This window comes from Anser cygnoides, chromosome 1 (assembly GCF_040182565.1).
Source record: "Anser cygnoides isolate HZ-2024a breed goose chromosome 1, Taihu_goose_T2T_genome, whole genome shotgun sequence".
Taxonomy (NCBI): Eukaryota; Metazoa; Chordata; class Aves; order Anseriformes; family Anatidae; genus Anser; species Anser cygnoides.
In genome coordinates, this window is record NC_089873.1 from 191,059,802 (window position 1) to 191,069,761 (window position 9,960).

At 48.3% G+C, this 9,960-nt stretch overlaps 1 protein-coding gene across 7 annotated transcripts in view; it reads right to left on the minus strand.

Annotated features, from left to right (window-relative positions):
- CDK8 (cyclin dependent kinase 8) overlaps positions 1 to 5,290 on the minus strand; it is an 80,649-nt gene extending 75,359 nt beyond the window's left edge. For 4 of the 7 annotated variants that reach the window (XM_066989756.1, XM_066989754.1, XM_066989755.1 and 1 more), the window contains exon 1: positions 5,123 to 5,259. Coding sequence is in view for 3 of the 7 variants with exons in the window: in XM_066989752.1 (XP_066845853.1) it covers positions 5,123 to 5,250 (128 nt within the window). In the remaining 4 variants the exon portion in view is untranslated. Of the gene's footprint in view, positions 1 to 5,122 lie in introns of all 7 variants that reach the window. The other 3 variants (XM_066989751.1, XM_066989750.1, XM_066989752.1) reach the window with 2 other exon arrangements.
- Positions 5,291 to 9,960: the final 4,670 nt, after the last annotated feature.

A 9,960-nucleotide genomic window follows, 5' to 3' on the forward strand; every position in this document is an offset into this window, starting at 1 on the left:
ATCCTTTATTTTTTTAAACTTTAAGAGTCTTAAAACATGACACTCAAAGAGCAAGAGCTAGAGCGAGCACACCCCCTTGTCATTTCACCAAGAGCATCCTCCTGCAGTGACATGCTCCTCCTCCATAACCAGCACCCTCCACAACTGTCTTCTATTCCCTCCTAAGAAGCCAAGCGCAGCAGTACGTGGCCACGTTATTTACACTTTGCATTATTCTTACTTCTAATCCAGGAAAAAGCAGATACAAATCTGAAAAATTAAGGAGCCCGAGACATCGCGCGGCACAGCACGCGCGTCTCATTATGCAGATAGTTTAATTAGGAGCTTTCTAACTACTGTGGTGACGGATCCAGGAGAGACTCGGGGCACACGCTCTAACAAGGTACCGCGGACACGTCGCAGCGGCACCAGCAGCCCGCGGCTCCCCCAGCTGCCACCCTACTGCTCGCGGAGGCAGCAGCCGGGCGCTAGCGTGCCGACTGCGGCTCTCAGCGCAGGGAGCTGCAACCGGCACGCAGCGGCGCACGGCTACAGCAACGAACAAAAAGCGATGCCCATCGAGCAGAAGACGTGTTGTTTGGCAGGTTATACCAAAAACTAGGGGGTACGAACTTCACGGCGTGACTCCTGTAGAGGCTCAATGTGGGGATGAGCGAGGAGCTCTAAGCCTAGACCCGTTGCTACGCTTCTTCTAAGTACAATTTTCTCACTGGCCCAACGACCTCCACTTGTTGCACTCCCAAACTCCTCCTTCCTCTTGCTAAAAATCAGTTGTGATAATAACTCAGTCAATACATACCAGTAAATACAACCTGGAACATGCTTAAACTCAGCTGGTGTCAACCTTACGAAGGGCCAAGACTTTCTGAAAGCAAAATCCCTCAAGCAAACAAAGGCTCTCAACTCCTCTGCATTTTCCCTTTGACAACAGGTTCCACAGTTCATCTATGTTGTGTTAAAATATTTTTTTTTCCTACTGTTCAGAAAAAAATGGTTCAAATTCTATCAAACAAGATGAGCACCACCACCTCTTACCCAAACTGTTCGTTATTTTATATGACTTAAACATGTTCTTTTTTTTTTTCCCCCTACATACAAAGGTAAGGCTCTTTTGAAGACTGGCAATATTCGTGCAATATCCTTTTCCCGGTAGGTCAGTTACCGCATGCCATAAAAAAGGTGAAGCAAACCAGTAGTTTACTGGATACCCCCTAGTATTTCCCACCCTGTTTCTTACACAACTCACGCAGACCCTCTCAGGCGAAAAAAAAAAAGGTGGAAAAAAGCGGGTAAGAATGTGATTGTCTCAGAGGTGCACGGAAGAGCCCACTACGTATGCGTATTTTCATAGTTCCAATTCCAACGTGTTAGTACACCCAAATGAGATCACCTACATCATGGGGGATGTAGATGATTTCCCCGTGACGGGGGAGAGCCCTCCATCTACAGCAATACTTCCAACAGAGAACCAGAAGAGCTGAAATGAAATTTAGCTTTAAAAGTCTCCAGCTGTGCTCCTGTTCGGGACCTCCATCAAACAGAAGCCGGAGAGCACCAGCTCACTTGCCGTGGGTTCCCCACCCGGAGCATCACCCACGCGCGTCTCTCCCAGAGAGGAAGACCAGCTTCCAATAACGCACTGGGGGATGCCACTCCAGTTTGAGATCTTCAATTATATCATCTTCTTGCTGTTGTAATTAAAGAGCTAGACACTGCCTAAGAGTGACATTCGATAGCTTCTTACTCTCATCCAAACCACAGCCGATAAACAGGAAAAGTGAATATTTGGCAATGCTTCAAATCGCCACCGAGACAGGCATCCCTGCGTGACGGCACAGACTTCAGACTGTAGCTGCGCGCTGAAAACTGAAGGGGAAGCAAATAAAAATACAGTGCAAGATCAATCCCACTCAAACGAGACACCACTTCGGTATTAGCACGCTACCACCGGCGCAGAAAGCGCAGGCTGAGAGCGCAGCAAAGTGCCCGCCTCGGGTGCTGGAGCACGGAGGAAGCCCACGCTCCCACTGCAAGCCCTCTAGCGTCCCACCGCTTCAGTGCGCCGAAGCAAATACCTGGGAGTCAATTCCTGATGAACTCTGAAGGAGTCTGATCCAGTCAATTAAAGAAACAAACCCCTTTACGTCTCTGTGACGGTCCAACAAGCTTTAAAAATGCTGGCATATTTTTCTATTCCTGCCTAAGACAAACAGGTAGCTTTATAACCTGGGTTGAGCAACATTTCCGAGCGCCCAGGCGGCACACAAAGCAGATTTTTACGCAGGAACTGGAATTCTCTAGGCAATAAAAAGTGAACTAACTGTCCTAGTGCCACCAGCAACAAGAGGATCGCCTTCTTGATCCCAAGTCTGATGCCTTCTCTTGTACCCTGCTGCTCTAACACACTCAGCTCGGAGCCTGCTGCAGGTCCTGCGCTGATGGGAGAGGCAGCACCGCTCACCACACAGCCAGGAAGGTTCTCTTCAGCCACAGAGACTACAAACTTCACAACAAAAGGAATTGAAGTGAGAACCGGAGAGCCACACGCAGTTTTGCCATGGGCAGCGCACCGCGCGGTGCTGAGCTGTAACTCTTCGATTGGTGCTCACCGACCTGAGGGCCGGCAGGTTCAGGTTTGGGCACCGAACACCCGAGAAACACCCGCGGAACCGTGCCTGGCGATTCCCTTTTGGACGTTCTCAACACAAGCAGCCCGGCCCAAAGCCCTGCTTCGTGGCAAGGGGCGCGGCGCGGCTGCAGCAGCCGTCGGGCCGGAGCGGGGCTGAAAGCCAGGCTATGCCCTCGTCGGGTCACCCAAGGCCAGGCGGCCTCTCTGCTCCTTTTAAAAACCTTCTCACCACCTGAAGACAAGGTGGCTGCCTGCCTGCCCCCCAGAAGGCCCCCCCTGAAGTTCTGAGGGCATCCAGTTACCTCCCTAGGGCTAGGACACGTAGCTCCTAGCTAGTTTTGAACCGCCACGCTCCACCTCAGAGGCGGCTGCAAAGGCAATCAACAAGCGGCGAAGACGCTGCAGCGCTGAAGGCGCCAGCTCCTACGACCTGTGAGCTGCGTTTTCATCACCAGGAGCTTCTGAACACAGATTCACACAAGCTGTGCTATTAAAACACAGCTCTTCTCTGTAATTGTTCTAATCATGAGACATCCGCACGTAGAGCACATCACTTAAGAAGGAGCAGCCTCAGTAATCCCAACAAAACATTTGCAGTCCTGCAGTACGCCTCCTTCAAAGCACCCTAAAACACGTGACGCATTTTAATAGACATTGAACTTGCGTTATTTTAAATAAATTTGAGAATTATACAATGCAGTTTAAGGCAAATGCATATCTTTATAGGAAAAAAACACGCACGTTCAAGCAAAAGACAGCAAACAGCTTAAGGCATGAAGAAAGTTGGAGCTGCACGAGCTCAACCAAATGAGGTGGTTATTTTTTCCTCCAGCAGCATGAAACACTTGGGGGACATTCAGACAGCGTCATCTGGCAGATAACACCACACAAGCACTGCACTCCACCTTTCACACACCCGCCGCTGTAAGATGCACGTTATCACGGTGTCAGGAAATTGACTTGCTGGTCTCTATTTGCTTTTGCAATTTCTCTCTTTTTGATAAGGGAATCAGAATGGAATCTTTTACCTCAAGCCTAATCGCAGCCACACAATTTAGCATCACCCATGTGCAGCTAGACCGTAAGCTATAAAAACACCCGCTGATATTTACACCTTAAATGTTTTAGGGATTGTCTGAAGGTGTATTTGAGAAAGAGTTTGCAGATATCTGGCAGGGAAATGAGAAGTGCCAGGGAAAGGGACAGGGAAGGAAGCACTAAGGGAACAATAAGGCAAAAAAAAAGGAGACGACAATTGCAGCTCAGCAGTTTTCTGCTAAACCGGTATTAAACACCGTACCTTGACTCCCCCACCCTCCTGAAGAGAGAGGACCTAAAAAATCACACGCACTTGGAGAACAGAAAATTCTGCTTCATATCCCCCTCTGACTAATTCTCCTTTTCAAGCACACGATTCCATTTTCTGTAATTTCTGGAAATAACACTACCCCCAGCAACTCTGACCGCGCTCTCCCTAACATCACCAAGCAGACTGACAATTTCGTCGAATGAAATAAATCAGAAACCAGACGAGTTCGGAATGACTCCCGCAAACAGCCTGCAGGATCCAGAGGCAAAACGTGCGAGCAGTGGTGGTTAGCTGACTCATAGCAGCAGGCAAAATTCACGCCGAAATAACTGCGCTACGATTAATACCAGCGCGGGCAAGGCTGATGAGATCAGCTGCAGCCGGTCCCGCTGCAAACCTTCTGCAGACAACGGCTCCAGCACTGCTAAGCGAAAGCTTCAGAGAAGCCGATCCCATTTCCAACATAAAGTTAAAGCAGGCTGCAGGCAGTCATTTATCAAATGTGGAAATAACGCCCAGACTTTTCAAATGAGTGTTGTTTCAATGACAACGCACAGAGCACTGCTGTGACCAGGCTCATGGGAATAATGGATGGATGCAGCCGAGAATTTAGGACCTGTTAGCAAAGCCCTTGCCTCCCCGGTTTCTTTTGCTTCCCACTCCCTATTGTTCTGGTGCTGGTGCCATGTCAGGGATTAGTGAGAGCCAGCTGACAGTTCGCCCTATCTTTCTTTAAAGGATTTCTACAGGGAAATTTGTTTGCTGGAGTGTGTGCTAAAAAGCATCGCGAATAATGATCCCTGAATGCATCCGAGAGCCCTGCAAGGAGCAGCAGCCTGCAGCTCCAGCAGCAGCCTGCAAGAACACCTAAAATGGTGCCTACAAGTGATAACCCAGACAGGAAAGCCCCGTAAAAGAAAAAAGGAGCGGCTCCCCGCTCTACAAAGCCCGGCCGAGCGCTTTGAGCGCTGCTTGCTCCCCCAGAGCCCAGCGCCGCTTGGGGCGAGGGCTTCTCTCGAGCCGGGGATGCGACCCACAAAAAGCCGTCGGCACTCGGAGGGGACGGGACGAGAAGAGCCGGGTTGGGAGGGACCGAAAGGACCCCGGAGGGGCCACGGGGAGAGAAACCGGGAGGGGAGGGCACGGAATTGGGGGGGAGGGGGGGGGGGCGGCTCCTCACTCACCCGTCCTTGCGCTTGGCTTTGTAGACGTGCCCGTAGGTGCCCCTGCCCACCTTGCAGCCCTCGTACTCGAAGAGGTCCTCCACCCGCTCCCGCTCGCCGGTCAGCTTCACCTTGAAGTCATAGTCCATCTTCGGCGCCCCCCCCCCCCCCCCAACACCGGGCAGCCGCCGCCGCCGCCCCCCCCCGCAGGCAGCCGCGCACCCCCCGCCCACCCAGCAGCAGGACGAGGACGAGGAGTAGGAAGACGACGGAAAGGAGGAGGAGGAGGAGGAGGAGGAGGAGGAGGAGGAGGAGGAAGGCCCCGGGCCGCCCCCCGCCTCCCTCCCCAGCCCCGCTCCGCGGCCGCCCCCCGCCCGCCCGGCGGCACACCAGCCGGTCTCTCCCCCGGCGGAATACGGCCGCCGCGCCTGACGGCACTGTCGCAAAGCGACGTCGCAAAACCGCCGCGGAGCCGCCACCGCCTCCTCCTCCTCCTCGCCCGCTCGCCGGCCGCGTGGAAGGCGGCGGGTGGAGGGCGGGGCCCCGCCTCCTCGCCCGGCCCAGCATGCCTTGCGGCGCGGGGGCATGCTGGGAGGTGTAGTGCGGTGGGAGGGGTGGGCGCGGCGCGGCGCGGGGCATGACGGGAGTGGTAGTCCCGGCGGCGGGGCCGCGGGGCGCGCTGGGAAGTGTAGTCCTCAGCCGGCCTGGGGGCGCAGGGGGAAAATGAAGGGAGCTCAGCAAGAAAAGAGGGCAGAGGCCGCCTTTTCTGCAAATGTTTTTTTTTTTTTTTTTCATCAGCTTTTCCTGCCATGTGGGTTACATGCCACCCACAGCTAATATATACGTGTATTTTCTGCTGCATCGCTCCGTTTGCACTTGTATTGCTGGCAATGCTCCATCAGTTCGGGTGAATAGTCCCCCAGTCATAGGAGATTTGAAACATGAAGTACAACTTCAACTTTCTAACGAGAAGAAATCAATGTTGACACCTCAAGACCAACTTTTAGTTCAGCTTCATGGAAAACTGCAAACTTTTTGTGCTTTACTTTAAAAATCTATCCAAATATGATTTCAATAAAAAATGTTTACTTTGGGGCCCCATTCTTACAAAGAAAGAGACGACCAGGCCATGATCTGCTCTTCTTCACTTTCAGGTCCCCACAAAGGCTCTTTTCATCAATTGAATTTCTTATCTCTCATTTTGTCTCCTTGCCTTTTGTGCAATCTCAGAAGTCAATCTGAAAACACACATTTAACATGTCCTGCTGAATCTGGTTCTTCGGAGCTTTCATTTTTCTCTTTTTTTCTTCCCACCTTCATGGCTTGCTTTATAACATCCTTCTGTTCCAGGTCTTTTTGTTTCTAATGTTTCCTGCACACACGCTTTAGACATTTTTTCTTTGAAATCACACCTGTAAAACAAATCAGGGTTCCCCATAGCAAAACAACCTAGTACTGTGTTAGTGTTGATCATGTGCAGAGGGGCAGAGATAGTTACCAAAGCGAGCAGTGTCCTGACAGCAGTCAAGGCGGATTCACACCATAAACGTCTCTGAATGCAGGGAATTGTGTTTCAAGTGAAAGGCCTGGTTTGTCTGGGGACTGCCTGGGCTGCAGGAATGAGCAGATGCTGCTGAGTGTTGAGGTAACTGCACCGGATAAAGAGGGTTCTGTGCCCAAGCTGGAGCAGCAGTGCTGGAAGCAGAGCTGGTTTTGTTCTGTGCACGTTTACACGGCCACGATGCAGGTGCTAGAATCCGAATTTGTGAAGCAAAGTTTATGGTTAGGGGAACGAACAAAAAGCTACTTGCTCTGTGTTTTGCACTGTTAACAAATAGAGAAAAAACATATAAAAGTAAATCTTTAACTTTCTTGCTTTCTCAACATCTATTTTTAAGTGACTAATACACAATACTCAGTCACATCCCCATGCCATTAGAATGTTCACTTGCTCCATTTACCAATTTGCCAAATTTGAGCATAATCTTGCTTTTCAGGGCAATTTTTCATTTCAGAGTAGCTACCTGCTAATAGTTTATCCCTTTTTCCCTGAAGGGATATTTTCTGTAGCAGTGTGACTAAGGTGTTCCCGGCTTGGTACTGAGTGAAAGAGGGCCAGTCCTGATAAATGCTGTACATCTTCCTCTTCTGCTTAGATCAGTGAAAGCTGAAAGCAGAAGAATAATGTTGGTGGTGTTGTTTCCTTTTTTGTTGTCATTGTTTTTTTTTTTTTCCTTTTCTGTGTGTAAAGAAAAACAACCGTACTTGCACAGTGTGAACACCTTCTGGAAACCTTGCACTTGCTAATGCGCAGATCTGTTAGCTGAATACTGACAGCATTTAAGAACGCAGTTTACTTGAAGCTAAAGTGCTGCTTCTGCAAACAGTTTGGTATGTAAAGTTAAGTATTCTGCATTTTGCACTTAACTATAACATTGATTTGACTAGCAAAGTGTCCTAGATTCTGGCAGGAGTGCAAGTTACCAACAACCATCTGCCCATTCTTTGGATCCAGGTCCGGTATAGCAGAGAGTTATGTTAGAAAGTGGTGGGACATCAGTTCGCCAGACGCGTGACCATCTTCAGTAACTCTCTGTCTGGCTGCTTTATGCTCCTGAAGAAGTCAGAGAATCAGTTCTAAAGAATCTTGACAGATCTTCAAAATTCTGCCTAGATTACTTTTGTTATTGAAAAGAGGCCTACTGTAGGAAAACAAACCCTAATATTGAATATTATTTGACTATTTTATATTATTTCAACAAACTGAATCATAGAAAGGGATCTCTGGAAGTTAGCTAATTCAATATTTTTCTTAAATCAGGGTTACTATTAAATTCAGGTTGCTTGGGGCTTTGTCTTGAAAACCTCTGTGGAGGGAGATTCCACAGCCTCTCTGGACCTGACTGTCCTCAGGGTGAAAATTCTTGTCCTTATACCTACCCTAAACATCCCTTCTTTCAAACTTACGGCAACAGTCTCTCCTCCCGCTGTGCACTTGGGCAAAAAGCCTGGCCCTGTCTTCTTTGCCAGTGCTGGCAGGCTGCCCCTTCTCCCAGCTGAACAAGCCCTGGTGCCCACGGCCGCTCGCATGGACGTGCTCCAGCCCGTGACCGTCTTGGTGCTCGCTGCTGAGTTCCCTCCAGCTTACCAATAATTTTCAGTATTGATATTGTTCTACTGAAGACCCCCAACCCGGGCACTCTATTATTAAGTTCTGTATTAAAAGATTCTGCCCTACTTACATATGTAATAAAATCTAATAAAGTTACTTTCTAAAGAAATTAAATGACTGAAGAATCAAATTAAAGCAGACTTTCAGAGCTTATTTTGAAAAATTTAGTAATTGCCTGAGGTTTGCTGCCCTCTAAAGGCTACCTTTATTATTATTGCAGAGGAAGTATTTTATTGTGGAAAGTATCCCTACAGTGCAATAATATTCAAGGAAAGATCTACTATTGTTATTTTTGTGCTAACTATGTGGCATAAAATAAACAAATACTGTACGTAGTTATATTGTACTGTTGTGAAGCATGAATATAAAATGAACAGAGAATTCTGCACCATAGGGAAGGTCAGTAGAAAAAGTCGAAAAAGGACTATTTCAGTAGAAGCTTTAAGTAAGGAAATACAAGTTTACTTATCTATTTTCCTAAAATATATTATAACCTTCTTCTGGATGAGCAGTCCATATATGGGCTTGACACCTGTGAAGATTTTGTGTTTGACTGTGATTACTAAACATCATACTATGGGAGAAAAAGATTTTAATAACAAAAGAAAATTTTGGTAAGTAACTGGCTTTTTTTTTTTTTTTTCCCAAGAGAGCCAGGCATTACTTTGTATACAAGGCAGGTACTCTGGCTTTTATTACCAGAGTAAAATTGGTGCTCAGGAAAGACTATTTTAATTATACCAGGCAAGGGAAATCATAGTATAATGTGGTAATCGCTAATTATTCCTGGTGTGGCAAGGAACCTGAATAACAACAAGGGTTCCATTTCTTGAATACACGCAACATAAAGGAGTGGCCCCACACATAGCCTCGGTGCTAAAAATTTTCCCCCCACGCACTGTCAATTTGTCTGGTGGAAATCAGTTACTGACATAAAAGACGGGTAAACTAACAAGAAAACTAAGTGTAGCATGTCTGTAAACTCTTTTCTCAACCAGAATAAACAAATCCTGGAGTTTGTTGTTAAAATGGGGAGCAGAGGTTATCTTCCTGGACACCAGACCCCCGCTCTTCCTCTCACCTCACGCATTACAGAGGGGTTGGTTTTACATCAAGACCAGTGGCATAACAAATATCCACACTTCGTGTATTTCTGAAAGGAAATTTGAACAAAAGCATCAGCAGTTTGGATATCCTAGGAATGAGTTACGGTATCCCTGTGAAATCCTCTCATTTTGCTAGTAGTTCATGCAAGTTGTGAAACGCTCCTGTCAGTGTCTGTCCCGTGTAGAAGCGATCTGCAGAAGCAACTCAGAAGGGAAAGTTTGTGTACGCTATCAGCACATGTGGGATTTGTAAAAGGGTTTGGAACTTGGGTGAAAAATTTACACGGCTCTGTACTTCGAAAGGGGGAGAATGTGGAGAATGGCAGAGTAGGGGGAGAAATAAAGAAAATAAAGAAAATAAAGAAGTGAGAAAAAAAATCTTTATTGAAAACGTGTAAAGGGATATGCTTGAGGGGGGAAGACGCTATACAGGACCAGGCGAAGCTCGTGAGGAGCTGCAGCACTCAGAGCAACCGCCACCATTCGCCTTCCCCTCAGGCCTCTCCTCACAGCCCCTCCCCACCCCCCACGGCCGCCCCGCGCGCGCCCCGTCCGTTGGCCCCAACGGCCGTGGCACGCGC